At 51.5% G+C, this 18,966-nt stretch overlaps 1 protein-coding gene across 4 annotated transcripts in view; it reads right to left on the bottom strand.

Moving 5' to 3' along the window:
- Positions 1-931: 931 nt before the first annotated feature.
- Positions 932-18,966, bottom strand: part of SCNN1B (sodium channel epithelial 1 subunit beta) — a 60,678-nt gene continuing 42,643 nt past the window's right edge. For all 4 annotated transcript variants that reach the window (XM_037140466.2, XM_037140465.2, XM_053671734.1 and 1 more), the window contains 11 exons: positions 18,457-18,733; positions 15,950-16,140; positions 9,406-9,509; positions 7,445-7,608; positions 7,013-7,120; positions 5,327-5,444; positions 4,161-4,236; positions 4,010-4,067; positions 3,316-3,377; positions 2,103-2,178; positions 932-1,863 (listed from right to left, as the gene is read on the bottom strand). In XM_037140466.2, coding sequence (XP_036996361.2) covers positions 1,483-1,863; positions 2,103-2,178; positions 3,316-3,377; positions 4,010-4,067; positions 4,161-4,236; positions 5,327-5,444; positions 7,013-7,120; positions 7,445-7,608; positions 9,406-9,509; positions 15,950-16,140; positions 18,457-18,733 — 1,615 coding nt within the window. In that variant the 3' untranslated portion in view covers positions 932-1,482. The remainder of the gene's footprint in view (positions 1,864-2,102; positions 2,179-3,315; positions 3,378-4,009; positions 4,068-4,160; positions 4,237-5,326; positions 5,445-7,012; positions 7,121-7,444; positions 7,609-9,405; positions 9,510-15,949; positions 16,141-18,456; positions 18,734-18,966) is intronic.

The following is an 18,966-nucleotide window of genomic DNA, read 5'->3' as shown; positions in this document are numbered from 1 at the left end:
CTCCCCGCTGTGGGTATATACCTAAGTGGAGGCCAGCTTGTTTGCTTTCTAGGCCACAGACCCAGTCACAGACCAGCAGCAGGGCTGGGCCTTTAACACCAGGCTCTAAAGCCAGGGGTCCTTCACCACTGGGACCAGCAGGTGACAGGCCCTGCAGCAGCCAGCTGTCTGCTTCTGCTGACCCACTCTCCTTCAGTAACAGCTCCCTGACCTCTGTGGTAGCCACAGAGGTTGCCATAATTAGCAATAAAAAATACGGGATGCTCAGTTAAACTTGAATTTCAGAAAAACTTGAGTTATTCGTATAATATATGCCAACTATTACATGGACATATTTCAACAAAAATGAATTTGTTGTTTATCTGAAATTCCTATTTAACTTTGTGACCTGTATTTTATCCAGCACCCTTGGGAGCCATGGCCCCACCACCCGGAACCATGTGATTCCACTGGGGGCCAGCTGGCCACACTGACTGGTTCAGAGGAAGGCATATGACCCAATCACTGACCATTGAGAGTCTACCTGGGAACTTGCGCTCACAGTTGGGGAAGAGGGGAGCTCTCCTAGCTGTGTTTGCTGAGTTTGGAATTGACCTCAGCTACAGTGTGGGGACAGCCTACCTAGGAAAGCAGAGAGAAACCAAGATGTCTTGTGAGCTGCTGAATTAGGAGCTAGCCAGAGGATTCTTCCTCTCCTCTCTGCCTTCCTCACTCTCTGTCTTCATAGCCCAAACAAGTAAGTTGGGTGGCATTAAGAAAGTCATAAAGCCACTGCTTTGGGGACAGCTGGAAAGGGACTTTAAATGTTACCTGCCTGGGGCCTTTCCTTGGCTCGGCCTAGCTCTCAAGGCAACATGGATGTCCTTCTGCTCCAGAGATGTGTCAGGGAGGGCATTGTGGCTGCCCCATCAGACAAAGAACAGAGCTCAACTCAGGGTTTTCTACTTTTATTTTCTAGAATAAAACACATGCCACCTAGCAGCCCCCCACCCTTGCCTGATGGTCTTCCTGCTCAGCACAGCCACTGCCCTCACCAGTCCCATCTGTAGAGGCCAGTCAAGGCCAGGAAGGAAAAGGCCACATAGGTCTGGGGACTGACGAGCACGGTGTGCCCGATTGTTCATCTCTGCAAGAGATGGTGACTGGCACTGAGGGAAGTGGCCTGCCCCAAGAAAAGGGTGTTCTTGGGTCTCTGGGGCCTGGCTGGGCATGTCCCAGGCCAAGGCTCAGGTTGGGTTAGGCATGGGCAGAAATCAAATTTGAACACAATCCCCGTATTCATGCCAGCACCTGACCCTATGGAGCCCTTAGTCTGGGACTGGCTAGGAGCTGCTGACCTCCCTGTAGAGAGACATGGACTCTGGACTGGGACATCTATCATCCCAGCCCTTTGGAGAGGGTGCAGTAAAGGGAGGCCATGGGCACTGGCTTTGCTTCTCAGGTCTGAGCTCTTGGGCTTCTCAGGGTGGGCAGGGACAGGGTCTAGATGGCATCGTCCTCACTGTCGGACTCGATGATGTCCAGTGGCTGCAGACGTAGGGAGTCATAGTTGGGGGGTGGGGTGCCCGGGATGGGCAGGGTCTGCTCACTGGGGTAGGCCCCAGGGTTGAGGCTGTGGTTGACCGTGTCAGACTGGAAGGCAAAGTTGGTGTGAGCCTCTACCAGCTCGGCCACAGTGGGCGGTGGGCCAGCGTATCGAACCTGGGCCCGCTTCTGCCGCAGGCTCTTGGAGAAGGCCACCAGCTTGATGACAGTGATCCAAACAAAGTCAATGATGATCTCCGCAAACTCAATGATGCACAGCACTGAGCCTCCCATCCAGAAGCCAAACTGGCCACCCAGATTTGAGAGCAGCCAGACGATCTGTGGAGAGCAAGGGGCTAAGGCCCTGGCAGAGGTAGGGGTCAGGCTGCAAGCTGCTGCCTGAAACCCAGCCTCCTGGCTTCCCGTGAGGTGTACTGTTGACTGGGAAGGGGAAAGGTAACCATCTCAGCCCAGGGAAAACAATTTGTCTTAGAGACCTTCCTAATTTATCTATGGGGTTGGGGATCCTCCTGCCCTTCAGGGTGCAGAGCAGAGCTATCAGGAACCCCCAAACTCACATTATTAGCTGCCGACTCCTCAATGGTACGATAGTTGAATTCTTGGAAGAAGATGTTGAGCTTCACAATTCCCTTCCTGCAGGAGGCAGCAAGGACTGGTGCCCTTTCCCCGAGACAGACAGACAGACAGACACACACACACACACACACACACACACACACACACACGCGCACAGAAGGCAGCCAAGGGGCTTCCCCTCCTCTGCTTGGGCTTCTCACAGGCCCACTCCCATGAGTGGCGAGGTCCAAACAAGAGCTACCAGTGCTACCCTTTCTGGTTGCTGTGTGCTTTGAGCCACAAAGAGCATCTCTGCCTAGCACCTATCCTGTGGGCCCCTTTCTGAACCAGCTTCCTAAGGGATACTCTGCCCAGAGACAGTCCCTGAGAGCTCCCCTCTCTCACCCTCAAAGTGGCCCAACCCATAGGACTCTGCATAGAGTCCTAAGCTTGCCTTTTTGTCTGGAAACCTGGAGCAGAGAAAAGAATGGCCAAGTGGGCGTTGCTCTTATATCTGATGGTCCTCAGAAAGGCTAAGCGCTCTCATGTCTGAGTTTCTGCCTGGACATTTTTACCTCTTCTTATTTTTTTGAACAATTCTTACTCCTTGGAGAGTTAGCTCAAGTGCCACCTCCCTATGCAGACCTCCCTTAATGTCTTAGGCAGATGGTGGCTCCTTCCTGCTATGTTTCCACAGGGAGGGTCTGCTACAAACTCTTACAACCATAAACTCTGATCGTACCTCTCTGTCTTCTAGATTCAGGGTTCCTGACAGTGTGGACCTTGTGTCTTTGTTCATGCTCAGTGTGTGTTTGTGTTGAATGGATGGAGGATGGGTGGTTGGATGGATGAGTGGAATGATGGAAGGGAGGATAATGGAGGGATAAATGGGTGGGAGATTGGAAAGACGATAAATGAATGGATGGACAGATTGGTAGGTAGATAGAAGATTGGAAGGATGGATGGATGAGTGTATGGGTGTGTGTATGAACAGCTGACGGATGGAGAACAGGCCCTCTCTTAGGGAGCAGTAGACTCTGAGTCCCCTTGGCTGCTTGTCTTTCACCACCAGTGCTTCTTCTTACAGGCTTGCTCCTGGATCTGACCAGTATGAGAAAGTGTCTGAGGAGCTGCAATATGTCTAAACTCCTCTCCTGAGGCTCTCGTTCCTGCCCTTTCCTGCCTTCTCCAGCCCTGCCCCTACTGCAGGCTTACCTGCTTACGGTGATATTGGTGCTTTGGTCCCGCTCCTGAGACAGGACATGGAAAATCCAGTCCTGCAAACCAAGAAGGCAGCTGAAAACAATGGCGCCTGCAGTATTCCCTCCCGCCAATGGACTCTGCTCTCTTTGGGTGACAGACTATAGGCCTATAGCTTCCCGAAGCCCCCTGGGGACCATGTGTTCGGATATGAAGGAGAAAGAAGGTAATAGCGTACAAAGTGGCTGCTCTTATGGGGAGAAGGCACTCAGGTCTCCAGACTCTTCCCGCAGGGCTCAGCCAACCTCTGCTATCTCTTTCCCACCTCCGGCCCTAGTGCTGCCTGGGCCCTCCTCCCCAACCCTGCCCAGGGCTGGCTCTGCTCTATCCTCTGATGTCAGCTAAAGTGTCACAGTGTTAGGGAGTCCTTCCCCCAGTTACTCTCTCATTATCTGGTTTACTTCCTACACAATCGTTATCATACTCTGAAATGATCGCTGTTTCTCTGACTGGAATGTAAGCACTGTAAGGACAAAGGACTGTGTCTGTCTGGCTCACTGCTGTGTTCCTGGCACAGTGCCTAGGGGTGCAAGGAAAGGGGGAGAGAAGGGGCAGGAAGGAGCACCCTCTCCAAAGTCCCAAGCAGCCTGCAGACCAGGCCCCAGCCCACGGTGGGGTGGCCAGGAGCTTGGCCACGCCACCACCTCACCTCAGAGGCCTCAGAAGGCCAGTCGGCCATGGAGATGGTCATCTTGTACTGGGTGTCACTGGAAGAGAGAAGGCAGCCCTGTGGCTGTCATGCCCCACAGTGCCCACACCGCCCTGCCCCGCAGACCTTGCCACGCCCATGCCACACTTACTTGCAGGACTCCTTGCACATCTTGATGCAGGTCTCCCTCTGGCCCAAGCTCCTGCGCAGCTCTGAGTAGCAATAGACTGAGCAGGAGAGGGGTGGGGCAGAGGATTTGAGCCTTTGAACCTCTGGCTACCCTCTGCCCTCCTGGCCCTGGGCTACCTAAGGTCTGTGACTTGGGGGTAGGGAGTTGTCTCAATCTAAAGTCCCCTGTCATGGAGAACCATCCATCCCTCTGCCCTCATCTTTAGCCATTTTGGCCCAGCCTGGTCCGGGGGATCCTGTCTCCAAACATCCAGACTCAGCGGGATCAAGGCAGCTTCCCTCTGCTCTTCATCCTCATTTTTATTGGGGATCAGGGTGACAGGGTTGTGTTGAAGGGGTGGGTGGTGGCAAGAGATACAGTTTTCCCTTCTTTGTTCCCACATTTTATTGGTTTTAAGAGGTGGTGGAACTCTCTCTGCTGCCCCCAACATCCTTGGGCGTTTGGACTCTGGGTCATTAGGACTCCAGCTCAGTGTGAGCCCTGCTCACAGGAGTGGCTCCTCTTTCTGTGGCTTCAGGTTTCAACACCTTAGAAGCCACCTCCCTGTCCCCTTGCCCCAGCACTCCACAGAGAGGCCAGGTGAGCCCACACAGACATGGACACAGTCCTCAGGCTGACACACGTGGCCTTGCACGTGCATGCACACTCAAATGTACACACAAAGCAGTGGGTGCAAATGCAGACGCTGGAAGCATAGGCTGGTGCACGAACACTGTCTCAGACTGGCACCGCAGTCCTGACTGTGGCTGCGTATCAAGACACAAACACAAATGCTCTTTTTCACACATGCATATGTGGGAAAACACAAATGCGTGCACATGTGCCATCACCAGAGTTGCATTCCCAGGCCCACGCAGGTGAGGGTGTTCATGTGGCACACAGGCGGAATCACCCCCACACAGACACAGTTCAAGTGTGTAAGTCATGGAGTCGAGGTGTGGAGGGGAGCTGGGTTCTCCTGAGAAGGGTACCTGGGAGGAAGGGGCTGCGGACTGTGCATATGGCTGAGCAAGCCTGGGTACGCCCCTGGGCCCTGTTGAGGCCGTGCAGCCATGCCTCTCCCTGGCAGGCAGAGCCTGGTGGATAGTGGCCAGCTGGCTAGGGTGCCGGTGGCTGGTCCCACTCACCCCAGTCAGGGAACTCCTGGTTGTTGCAGTATTTCTCTCCATAGGGCAGTGGATATAGGTAGTGGCCACAGCTACAGTTATGGATCATGTGCTCTTGGAAGCATGAGCGAATACAGGCCTGGAACAGAGGGCAGGGAGACCATACAAACATGACCAGTGATGCCCCTCCCCAATCACAGGGCGAGGGGCCCAGGGAACTTAGTGCCTGGGCCCAGGGAGCTGGGGGAGCCAGAAGAGGTGACCTTCCAGTTGAGACGTGGTGCTGAGGTTGCTAAGCTGCACCTCCTGTCCTTCCCTCTACCTGACCCTTACAGAGGGATTCAGGCCACTCCCCCTGTTCAGCACTGGGGCCCCGCAGATGACTTGGGAAGGGGTGGCTTGTTGCAAATTCTAAAGCTAGTGCTGGGATAAATCACTCTTGTTTCGAGCTCTTTACACAGAAAGGCCCAGAAGGCCAGCTCTGAGGGACAGGCAGGCTGGCTCCAAGTGCCTTCTTCCTGAAGGGACCCACTCAGGGACTGCAAGAAGAGGCTGATCTCTGAAAGCCCAATGGTGACGAAAGAGGGTGACAGCTGCAGCGTGTCCTCTGTGAGGGGGGCATAGGCGAAGAGCAGGCTCAGCCCCCTGGGGATGAAGCTGATGAATCTCTTTTCACACCAGGTTTTCAGGTCATTCCAACCTGGTTCTGGTCCACTAAGATCTATTGTGTGTACTGCAGCGAGTCATTAACCTCAGGGCCTCAGTTTACTCATGGGTGAACTGGGCCATAGTTGCCCTGTTGGCTGAGTTCGGGAGGGCTGGGCTTGGTCTCTGTAAGCACTTGCTCTGCAGCAGGAAATGGGGTGGCAGGCAGAGGACACGCAACCCCGGGAGGGGCAGAGCTGAGGAGGAGGCATGTGGGGTTGGTGAGGAGCTCAGAGTTTGGGCAAGTGTATTAGGTTCTTCCAGACCTCTTGTCTCAACTGGGAAGCAGGTATTCTCTCCAGCCCCATAACTGAGGCTGGGGTAGGGCAGGGCGGGGTGGACAGAGCACATGACCATGGTCTTTGCCAAGATCTCTGGCCAGAGTGGCTGTTGCACTGAAAGAAGCAAGAGGTTTTTCTGGAAGGGGGTCTTGAGGGCCGGGGCCCAATGCCTCCGTGTCCTCCTGCTTTCTCCCTACCTCCCCACACTGTCCCTCCAGAAGAGGTGACCAAACCAGCCAGGCAGAGTGTGGGGTGGATGGAGTCAGCTGGATGGGGTGGGCAGGCAGGTGGGCCCAGGGGAGGGTCAGTTTCCTGTGACTAAGGCAAAAGGGAGGACCCCCTATGCTTGCAGCACTCAGACACGGGGGTGGGCACTGGGCTGCCCTCTTGTTGTGTCTCAGTTCCTGCATCTTCCAAGGCAGACTGGGCTGGGAGAGGAAGTGTCAGCAAGTGGTTACTTTTGTCACCTTTGCAAAGATTCAGTCTGTCCCCTTCACTGAGACTGGGTCTGGGGACATGCCTCCTGGGCTGACTCTGGAGATCAAGACCAGAGAGAAGCCTGTGGCTGTGGCAAAGAGGTTCGTGGCCAGATACAGGGAAGGGACTTCTCCAGTAAACTGGCTTCTCAGGTAAACAGCCTTGCCAGGACCAGCTGTCCCAGAGATCGAAGCCTTGAGCCGTTAACATGGACAGGGGCACAAGGCCTGCACTGTCTTCCTACCTGGATGGAGTAGGTGGTGTTGTGGTCCCTGTAGAGGTTGTGGATGGGGACGTCAGAGCCGTTCACAGTGCACTGGCTGTAGGGCTCACCCTTCCGCTCCAGCTTGTCCTGCATCCAGACAGCATGCTTGAGGGGCCCCTGGTTAGCCCTGGGAAGCTGCTCTGCCCCTGCCTCCCACTGAGAATGTGGTTCTAGGAGCTCCGAAAGGGGATGAGGAGCAGTAGGTCCCAGTAGGCATTGGGGTGCTTGTCTTCCCCAAGTGTGGCTGCCCTGGTTGGAGTGCAGCCGGACAGCAGGGCAGGAGTGGGCTGTGAGGGAAGGCCAGGGCATAAAGAGGCCCGACCCCCTCCTCTCAGGCCAGAGGAAGGTGGCACTAGGCAGGTGAGCTTCCACCCTCACCCCCCTCATGCTTCCCTGGGACTGTAACCATACCACCAGCACCCCGATGGACGTCTCCGTCCCTGACATGGCATAGATGCCCTCATCTTTGACGAAGGGGTACGACCTCTGCTCATGAAGTAGCAGCCGAACCCCGGCTGTGGACGTGAGGAAGGGCACATAGTCTTCCTGGCCTATGTCCAGGATCAACTTCAGGCCTGTGGGGAAGGGGGACCAAGGGCTCCCTGAACTCACTCTCCAAAGCTGAAGGGAGACCCACCACCCACTTGTCCACACCCCCTCCATCCGGGGGACCTCCAGGGCCTGCCCAGGAAGCTGGCTCCACTCTGTGAAAATTGGACTTCTTGTCTTCTCTAAGGCCCCATACTAGTCCAAGCCACCATCACCTCTGCCCTGGGCTCCTCTTGCTTCCCCAGCCCACACAGCAGTTAGATTGAGAGGCATACACCATGTGGCCCTGCCTCGCCTTGCACAGGTCCTCATTCTCTCCATTCAATCCCCCTTAGCTCCTGTGCTCCTTCCTTATGCTAGGCCATCAGGAATGAACTTCCCACACTCACCTTCCACCTAGAAAATCCTGCTCTTCCTGCAGATCTCCGCCCAGGGTCACTTCCTCCAGAAGCCTTCCCTGACTACCTAAATTAGGTCTCAGGATCTTTGTCATATCCTCTCTCAGCTCTGGAACTTTCCTTCCTAGAACCTGCCTCACTCTTGTGATTCTTCTTTCTTGTCTTTCTTCCCCACTCAACTGTTTTGTGCTCGAGGGCAGAGACCAGACCTGATATTCTGTACACCACAGGACTATGCTAGGTGCTTAGGACAATAAGGCTGATGTTCATTGAGCATTTGCTACATGCTGAGTGCTGTACTAAGTGATTTTTTTATACTCAATCTCACTGGTGTTCAGAAGGTGCATATGAGGTAGGTACTGTTATCATCCCCATTTTACAGATGAGGTAACCAAGGCACAGAGAGGTAAAGAGGCCTGTCTGAGGTCATCCAGTGAGGAAGTGGGGTTGCTGATGTCCCAATACAGGCAGCTGGGCTCCCTGATTCTAATCTGCTTCCTCTGTAAGGGCACTGATTTGCTCCTCTCCAATACGAGGTGCATTTAGGGGCACAGGGCTGTGGAAGGGCAGTCAGCCCACTCTGCCCCCTTGACCAGCAGCCCTGATGGCTACTGAATGACAACTCTTGGTGGCTGGCTGGGGAGGTCAGAACCTGAGAAGGGAGGAAGGCTTTGCTCTCACTTGTGCTCATAGCCTGAAAGGCATAGCCATCCTGAGTCTACCAGCTTGTCCCTGAGATAGGCCAGTGCAGCAGCCTCTGTCACTGACCACCTCCCACCTCCTCACGCCCACCTGCTCCTTTGTTCTTTCTTGATTTGTGTGATTTGCTCTAAGAACTGCATAGGGACAAGGCTGAGTCAGGGCTGCCATGTGTTAGCTAGGTGGTCTTGGGCAAGTTACTAAAATGCCTAAGGATTTGGCACATACTGAGCATTACTGCTTGCAGAGCACTGTGGAAGCAGTTCACCTGCCTTATGTCTCAGTGACTCGGTGAGGCATAAACTGTGAGCTATGCTATTGTAGACCACCTTCAAGTGGGGAAACCAAGGCTCTGAGAAGTTAGGTCTTGAACTCAGGATCTCTCACTGAGTGAATGAATGGTGCAGCTGGGATTTCATCAGACATAGGAGCTTGAGCCCTAACCACTATGCTCTACTGCTCTGAATCTTCATTGTACTCATTAGCAAAATGGAAACATGGTCGCTGCCCCAGGGATTTACAGGCGTGGGATAAGAAAATGGCTGAGAAGACCCCTGGTCCAGCCTCCCCCCACACAGGACAGGCTTCCCATGGTCACTCTTCTGTGTGCTGGGTCTGTCTATCCCAGATCCTGCGCTTTCATGCGTGATGGTAATTTAGTCTTTGAGCCCCACATGGGGTGGTTAAAGCCTCAGGGTTCTGGCCCCAGGAGGAACCAAGACTTACCGAACTCAACTCCAGGGTTGGCAGAAGGGAGTGCTCTCTCTGCCATGCCCCAGTTGAATATGTAACAGTTGCCATAATCAGGGTAGAAGAGGGTGGTGAAGTTTCTGAAAGAAATACCAGCAGCTGGAGGGCAGGGCCCAACCCCGCCAGTGCCCCATCCCCGCCTGGGTGCTGTCCAGGGCTCATGGGGAGTACAGCTGGCAGCTGCTCCCTGCCCTTCACTGACTGCTGGGAGGGGCCCAGAAAGGGACAGGTGAGCAGCAGGTCATCTGTCCAACCCCCTGTACCTGAGCACAAGCCAGAGATTCCCAGACTTCCTGGGAAGGAGGGGAGAAGGGAGTCTTTCTGGGGTTGGTCACCCAGGAATTACGAAAAAGAAGCTTCTTTTATGTTTTTGAGGCAGCATAGTTAAGGAGCTGGGGAAATTCCTTGACAAGTGGAATAAGGGAAACTGAGATAAAATAATTAAACAAGGCCAAACCATTTGAGCAATTTACAGCCAGCTAGTGAATCACAAGGTTTTATCTTCCCTAAGCAAGGACGCCTGGGAGCAAATGGTTCACACATTCCAGGCTGTCAGGGGCAGACTGGCCTCAGTGCCTCTTCGATGATGTTCTTTGAAAGTGAAACTAACCAGAAAATAACCCTGACTCATCTCTATGCATATTTTGGTGAATCAACAGATTGAAGGACACACCCGAATGAATATTCTGTTAAGAATATAACAGACCCTCCCCTGAAGCTTCCCCTAGGATTCCTGCCAGCCAAAGAAAGAAAAGATAAAAAGATTCAAGACAAAAGACTCACAGTGCTCTGGTTAGGGTACACCCATGCCTTGTATATCTGCTCTCTTTCTCCAGAACTCTAAGGGTCCCTGGGAGACTTGCAACCAGGGGATTGGTGGACAGTGGCAGCTTGTTCCAAATTAACCCCTGATTGTCTTCAAGGACCCCCCCCCCGCCCCCGTTTTTAAAAAAGATTTTATTTCTTTATTTTTAGACAGAGGGGAAAGGAAGGAGAAAGAGAAGCAGAGAAACATCAATGAGTGGTTGCCCCTCACATGCCCCCTACTTAGGACCTGGACCAAAACCCAGGTACATGCCCTGACTGGGAATAAACTGGTAATTCTTTGGTTTGCAGGCTGGTGCTCAATCCACACCAGCCAGGGAGGCCTGCTTTTCCCCTCACTTCCCAGTGAGCTGACAGCAGCCCTGTATGGGCTTAGTTCTTTTCTATATATTTCTTAACAGTCAAAGCAGCCCCACCTTGGCTCTTCCCTTTTCTCCTACCCTAAGCCGTTCCTTTGTTTCACTGTCCCTGGTTTAATAAACATATTCTAAAATCACCTGGACTCATGGAATCTTTCCTGCACCAAGTCAAGAAACTGTACTCTAGTGACCAGCTGGAGACAAACCTTCTCCAGACTAGGTCCCCATCTGGTGACATTTTCATGTGTCTCATCTACAGTGTCTGGTAAGCCATTTTGTAGGTTAAACTGTGGCCCACAAAAGATTTGTTTACGTCCTAAAGCCAGGGACCTGTGAATGTGAACTTATTAAGAAAAGGAGTCTTTGCAGATGTAATTAAGAATCTTGAGATGAGATCAGCCTGGAGTACCCAGGTGGCCCCCAAATTCAGTCACAACTGTCCTTACAAGAGCCAGGTGAGGAGAAGACACCGGTGCAGAGAAGGCCATGTGAAGATGAGGCAGAGGCTGGAGTGAAGTAGCCACAGCCCAGGAAGGACTCCTGGCCTCCTCTGTGAAGAAACATGTTTCTGTTGTTTTAAGCCACTTTCTCTGACAGAATCCAGAGAGGTGGACTGGATGACCTTGGGAAGCCAGAAAAAGAGGGCAGTGGACTGGGTGGAGGGCCAGAGAGGGACTGTGCGTCAGGAGCGTGTCTAAGCAGAGGCTGAGGAAAGGGCGAAAGGAGGCATGAAAACGACCCTCTATGGGGTCCTGTCTCACGTCATGAGAGTGTTTCCTGAGGAAATAATTCAACAATAAAAAATGTTTCCATAAAGGTGCTCACAGAAATAGAGACAGTGTAATGTAGTTCCTAAGAGTTTTGTTAAAAAAGGTTTTTAAGATTTTATTTATTTATCTTTAGAGGGGAAGGAAGGAGAGAGGGAGAGAAATATCAGTGTATGGTTGCCTCTCGTGAGTCCCCTGCTGGGAACTGGCCTGCAACCCAGGCATGTGCCCTGACTGGGAATCGAACTGAGGTTGTTTGGTTTGCAGGCTCATGCTCAATCCACCAGCCAGGGCAAATAAAAAAATTTTTTTGATATGGAACGTTTCAAACATTTAAAAATGCAGAGACAAAGCCCACCACCAGCTTCAACAGTTGCCACCCCTGGCCATGTTGCATTTCTACTTGCCCTCCACTTTCCTTTTCATATTATTTTGAAGTAAATCTCAGACATCTTAATTTAAAATACTTCATATAGATTTCTAAGAGAAAGAACTAAAAAATAATGCTACTAGTAGGTTAAAAATAACCAATAAAAATCTCTTCCTATTATTAAATATTCAGTTCAAAATTTCAGTTGTCTCGTAAATGTCAATTTTGTTTTCCACAGTTTGTTTAAATTGGGATTCAAATAATGTTAACATGTGATTGGCTGATATGCCTTTTAAGTCTCTTTTAATCTATGCTACATGCCCTCCACGTGACATTTTTTCTTCTTGCAATTTGCTGTAAAAAAAAAAGCTCTGGTTTGAGCCCACTGATAATTGAAGATGGAGTGATACAGCCAGGAGAGCAGCATTTTGCACTCTGGTGAATGGTGGCTTGGGCAGCTGCACTGGGGTGACTGCTACTGTGTGTCTCTGGCCAGCAGAGCCCAGGCTCATGAACAAGTGTTTTTGCCAAAAACATCAGCACCGAACAGCACTGAGTATCTGTCTCTGAGTACCACTTGCAACAAATACTAGCAACAAAGGAACATGTTCAAAGGCACCACAAAGAGTCAATCTGTGAAATTCAGACCGTGGGGAACTCAACAAGATATATAACGCAGTTTCTTCAACAAGCAAACTTTGAGAAGGAAAGGGAGGCAACCTATAGATGAACAGAAATGCGAAAGACTTGGGTTACAATCACCATGTGTGGACTATAACTGGATCCTGATTCAAACAAGCAAATAAACCAAAAAGTATGACATTTATGAGAGTGAACACAACTAAACTGTTAATGATATTGAGAAATGGCTGCTTTTTTTCAGGTGGGATAATAGTATTGTGGTTCTGTTTTTTAAAAAAGTCTCTTTTACACACGCACTCTGAACTCTGGCAGACGGAGGAGCGGGGCTGCCTTGAGAGGGTGTGAGCCCTGTTTGCTGGGGCTGGGCGGGGGCTCCCCAGGAGATCGCCCTGCTCTGTTCGTCTGTGTCTGTGTTCTCCAGTTTCCAGAGAGTGCGGAAATGGCTTTAAAATGTCTTCGGATGGTTTTATAGTGCTTTTCTTATTTTATTATAACGGGAAGAAATGGAGCTCAGTGCATTCAATAGACAGACATATTGAGAGAAGCACAGAATTGTCCTTTAAGCCTTATGTTCCACAGCAGATATTTCCACGGCTTAAAAAAAAACACACCTCAATTTCTTTATGTAAATGGGCTTTTAGAGGGAATTTTAAAGTACAGTAAATTCTTTTTTTTAATTTTATTGACTTTTAGAGAGAGAGAGAGAAAGAGAGACAGACACTGATTGGGTGTTCCACTTATTTATGTGCTCATTGGTGGTCTCCTGTATATGCCCTGACCGGGGATTGAACCAACTTTGCCATGTCAAGATGATGCTCCTACCAACGGAGCTACCCAGCCAGGACTCCACTGCTTACTTTTTGATAGCATGCACCAAAATCTGAAACTGTCTTCTATTATTTATTTGCTTGCTTAAAGCTGCCTCCTGCTTTAGAATGTAAGCCCAGTGAGGGCAGCTGCCCTGTCTATCTTGAGGGAGAAAGAACTACGAGGCTGAAAGCCCAGGCCCGGAGCCAGCCTGCCTAAATTCAAATTCTGGCTCTGCCACTGACCAGCTGGAGAGCATGGAGAAATTACTTCACCTCTCTTAGCCTCACGCGCTTCACCTGTAACACAGGTAATAATAACTGCACCCATCCGGGGGACTGAGGTGAGATTTGGAGGTCGAGCTTACTGAGGTACTCCCCAGATGTTGGCTGCCTAGTGCTCAGTGCTCTCGCCTCAGAGCCGGACACACAGGAGACAGACACTCAGTAAATATTTGTTAATATTATAAATTATATATGATAGGGCATCTGCAGAGATAAGCATGAGGATTGACACCTGATTCCACTGGGGATGGGGTGGGGTGTGGAGTAGGTCACGGAAAGGTTCTTAGTGGAGGTGAAGCCTGAGGTGAGCCTTTCAGGGTGAGAGGTGGCTGAACCCAGGGAGTGGAAAAGAGGAAGGGCACACCAGGCTGGGAGCACAGCATAGGCAAAGGCCTGGAGGGAATAAATAGCTTTGGGCAGATACTGTGGAGTCTGCATCCTGTGTAGGTTCAGGGCTGTGGCCACAGGCAAAGAACAGAGAGGGGCAAACCAGCTAAAGCCGGGCACTGCTCCGCAGGGCCAGACCCCGCGCCAGGGGTGCGGGGACATAGTGTTCCCAACATGCTGTCTCAGACACCTACAGCACAGGAGCAGGAGGCTGATCAGGGTGTGGCCAGATCCCCTCCTGCCCAGAACTACACTCCTGGTCTCCCCATACCTGCTTGCCAACTATTTGCTTGCTTATAATGTTCTTTACCCAGAGAGGCTGTTCCCAGTACTAGCCACCTCCAGCTCCGGAAACAGGTGTCTCCCTCCCAAATCTTTCCTGGGATAGGGGCCAGGTGTGCAGACAGACACCAGCAACCTCTGGAGGAAACCAGGAAACAGAATCCTATCAGGAAGTAGCATAACAATGGCAGTGCCATGCGGCAGGGGTCAGGGCAGGCTTCCCAGGGAAGAAACTAGGTACCCAATCTTTGATGTTGTAGCAGTAATAGTAATAGTAATAATAGTGATACTGATTATTCATGCCTAGGTCCTGGTTTCCGAATGCCATTCTCTAATAAAAAGAACCAGGGGTCCTCAAAGCAGCAGCCGATTCTGGGCCCAGGGCACCTCACAGTGCCAGAAAGTAAGGGGTACTCAAAAATAAGTAAATAAACAAATGGATGGGGACATGCCAAAGTGACCAGAAAAGTTTCTGTGGACAAAAAAGGGTGTCTATGATAAAACTTGTAAGTCCACTGATGGAAAGCCACCTCCCAGGGTGATCTGATCATAAATTTCTAGCTGGGCAGGTCATGGTGGGCAGTCACGCCCCAGGCCTATAACTTCTTCAGTGAAAGGTTTGTCTTTGCCTTAAGCAAGCCCTGCCCATTGTTCTTGTGCACCAGGTGCACCCGTGAAAGGCCAGAATCATCCTCCTTTTCAGACCTCTCAGAGGCTATAACCTCCCTCAAGGGAGCACGTAATCTTGCTAGGTATCCTGTTCCTTACTTTCTCCCACCTTCCTGTGGTCGTCCTTACTGTTCCCTCCTTAATTCCAAATGTGTAAAAGAAACTGCAAACTGTCACTCTGTGGAGCATTTGAGATCTGCTTCCTGGCATTGTGGTCAGTTTGGCTCAAATAAACTCATAAAAATTCTCTTCAGGTTTGGACACTCCCAGCAGCCAAAGCTGGATGGATCAGAGCAGAGAATAAATAATGTGCTATTGGATTACAACCCAAATACACACCAGCCTACACTGGTAGAAATAAATGATTCAGGAGATGCACAAACGGGGCCCAGACAAACCCGCCTTACAGAAGGTTTCCAAAGCGTACATGTCCCTGCTCCCCTGCCCCCCACCCCTAGAGCATGGGCTGGACCTGGTGACTTGGCTCACGATACAGACCACAGGAAGGGGATGTGGTGACCTTGCTGTGGAGAAGCCCGGCACGCAGTGCACACCTCCACCAGGTTCAGGAGGTCAGCACCGCAGGCAGGGCTCGTGGCCACTGTGTGTGGTGCGATGAGGAGGGCACCTCGCTTCTGCGCTCTGCTTTCCCAAACCGTCTCACCTGTGTGCACCCACATGGAGTGCTTCCAACACGATTGGAAGTCTGAGACACATCACAGCCCAGAAGAGACTAGGGAGAGATGGCAACTAAACACAGTGTGGTCTCCTGAACGGAATCGGGAACAGAAAAAGGTCACCAGGAAAAAAACCGATGAAATATGAATAAAGTGCCAATGTTGGTTTCTTAATTGTGACAAATGACCATGATGATGCAAGATGGTAACAACAGAGGAAACTGAGTCAGGAGGATAAGGGAACTAATTCTGTATACTATCTTTTTGCAACTTTTTTATAAGTCTAAAGTGATTCTACAATAAAAAGTTGATTTTTAAAATGCCCATACAGTTCTCACCAGGTTCCCCCAGGAAACATGACCTAAGACACTGAGGCACAGACAGTCGCGGTGCAGAGAGCTGGGATATTCCCAAGCCAGGACATTCTCTGGAGGTGGGAGGCACCTCTCACCTGTAGCTGCAGGGCTCAGCTCCGAACAGGCAGGCCAGGATCAGCTGCTCGCCCGGGTAGCCCATCTTCACCAGCTCCTGGGCTGGCACCTGTGAGAAGATGTTGGTGGCCTGCAGGGTGTACCACTCTGTCACAGCCTGGGTGGCACTGGTGAAGTTTCGGAAGGTGCATATGGTTCCATTAAGGCAGCACTGCAGAGACCAAGAAGGGTTTCTGTGCGTGTGGGGCTGCTGGCAGGGCCCCCTAGTCACTGCCCCAAGGTCAAGGGCTGAGAGTGCTGGGCCAGCTGCCCTTCCCCTGGCTTTGCCCTGGGGCTGGGCAGTGGGGAACCATGTTTACACTCATGCTCACACATGCTCAGGGCTGCTGCCCCTTATACACAGCAGCACAGTCACAAGGACTCATACACACAGTGCCACCCCAAACCCCAGGTGTAGCCTTAAGCATGAGTGAACACATGCACACACGTATACCCTTATATGCACACATTTGCACACATATACAAAGACATCCACTTTCTTATAATCCCAGTCACATGACATCATGGTCACAACTATGCACACGGATATCCTTACTTGCCCACAAGCCTATCTACCTAGATTCCTAGCTCATATACACACAGCCCCACACTCATGCTCACTTGAGCACAGACATTCTCCAACCCTCCGATTCCCTGACTCCTTTCCAGCCCCCTCCCAAGACTTCCAGGTGCAGCTGCCCGGAGGCCATGTGAACCACAGAGGACTCCAGACTCTGCCTCCCCCTCTGCTGTGGAAGGACCTGGGCCTTGTCAGTCTGAGCCCACTGAAGGGTGCAGGGCCCTTTGCCTCGCTGCAGCTGGCCCCCATGAAGTCATCACACAGACAGAACAGGCTTGGCTCTGGGACTCTGGTCTTGGCCTTTCTGCCCCTATTCATTCTCATCTCATAGCGAGCCTTCTTTCTGAATCTCGGAGGCCAGAAGAAGCTTCTCCTTCTCAGGGCTGGCCCGAGGCACTGTGCTCAGGTCCATTGCTGGAGGCCTCCTTGTCTCCCCTTAGGGAGGTGATAATAACACTTAACATTCACTCTAGCTCAGGTTCTGTTCTCAAGGCTTTAATTTATGATCCCATGCAATTTTCACAGCAACCCTATCTAACCAGCATGAAGAAACCGAGGCCCGCCCAGAGAGGCTAGCAAGGCGTGATGACAGCAGACTCTCACTCCCACTACACGTGGGCACACGCACAACATACACACACATGTATGTGCATGCACACAAGGGCTTTCTCTGACAGCTGGTGCAGCCATCAGGGACAGGCCTGCTTTACATGAGCAGCTAGTTACCAGTGAGGACTTTCTATGGGTAGTAGAAAGTAGTAGGGCACTGGGTTTGAGTTGGCAGCAGGACTCTGCAAGCCTGGTGCTGTGTGTAGGTTCATATGGAGATGAAGGCGAGTCCTGACCACATGGTGGCAAGGGAGGCAGTGGCTTCTCTCTGGGGTGTGAGTGGCCCCAGACTGGGCCCCCAGCCAGGGCAGATTATCAGAATCACCAGGGAGCTTGTTAACAGTACAGATTCCTGGGCTCTGGCCTAGAGCTGCCCATTCAGAGTCTACAGGAGTGGGGCCTAGGGAACTGCAGTTACAGTGTTACCCAGGGCATCTCCAAGCATCAGCAGGTGCACTACCTCCCAGGGCAGTGCAGCTGTGCTCCGGCACCAACTGTGCTGTGTAGCTGTGGTTTTTCACCTGCCTGAAGTTTATGCCCCTGTCTTTTGAGAATAGGACTTAATTCATCCTTGAGAGGACCACCTCTTCTCCCTTGCTCAATCCCTTGCTCTGTGGTCTGACAGAGCACAGGGAGCTGAATCACCCTCAGCTCCAGGGCACTTGACCCCAGGACTGGCCAACCGTGACAGCCTGTCCTTCAGCCCACAGCGATTGGTTGAGGTGTGAGCATGTGACCTGATCATGAGGCCCAGGACTTCTGATATGGTCACTGGAAAAGAGAAGCTTTCTGGGAGAGTGCTAGCTGGTGGAATGTGTGTCTGGGATTGTCAAGGCCCTTCACTCCACAGAGTGAAGTCGACTGAGAAAAAGGTACAGATAATGCATTACAGAATTGTGCACTTGAAATCTGTGTAACTTTATTAACCAGTGTCACCCCAATAAATCCAGTTAAAAAAGCTGAGCCAAGGTGGAGAGCAATAGAGTCCTGATGACAGCATCTGAACACCTGGGTCCAACCACACCTGAACCCAATGTACCCATGGATTTCTTAGTGCGTGAGCCACCGAATCCCTGATTTTGCTTAAGCTAGTTTGAGCTCAGTCACTTGCATCCAAAAATATCTTGACTGATATACCAGCTATTTCTACTTTTAAAATAGCTTGGCAAATATATAAAATAGGCACTGGCTTCCAGCCTGCCTTTCCCCCAGTGAGACCCAGATTATTGAAGGAAAGAAACTCCCATCAGCCTCACTGGATAGGGCCCATTGATGGACACATGCCTGTGGCCCACTTACCAGTTTCATGGCTACTTTGCACTCGGGGGCATTGCAGGTTCTTCCTGATGCCGGGCTGCTGCTTGATGAATCATTGTGATTATCTGCAAAGAGGTCGAGGACCACTGGGTGGTGGGGGTTCCGCTCATCAATAAGGACCAGGGGTGTGTGGTTCCAGATAGTGAAGTTCAAGGTCTTGGTGGCATTGGCCTGGGTTGGCCCAGAAGCTACGATCCTCTCTAGAACTGCTTCCATCAGTTGATCCAGGTCCCTCAGCAAATGCTTGACTTTAGAATACCTGGGTGGAGGAAAGTCTCTGTGAGGAGGGCAAGAGCAGCTGAGAAACAGCTGCAGCCTGGGATCCCCTCCAACTCCAGCACAGCTGCCAGCATGTTTGAGAAGAACACCCTGTCCAAGTGCCTACTTCCCTATCCACCTACTCATGTATCCATGCGTTGATCCATCCACCCACTCACTCTCATTCATTGTGTACTGAATAAGTGCCCACTATGTGCCAGGCACTGTGAAGGT

Source organism: Artibeus jamaicensis, unplaced genomic scaffold, assembly GCF_021234435.1.
Source record: "Artibeus jamaicensis isolate MK-2021 breed Jamaican fruit bat unplaced genomic scaffold, CSHL_Jam_final contig_700, whole genome shotgun sequence".
NCBI classification, from domain to species: domain Eukaryota; kingdom Metazoa; phylum Chordata; class Mammalia; order Chiroptera; family Phyllostomidae; genus Artibeus; species Artibeus jamaicensis.
Note: the sequence above shows the minus strand (reverse complement) of the source record. Positions and strands in the feature narration are given on the sequence as shown.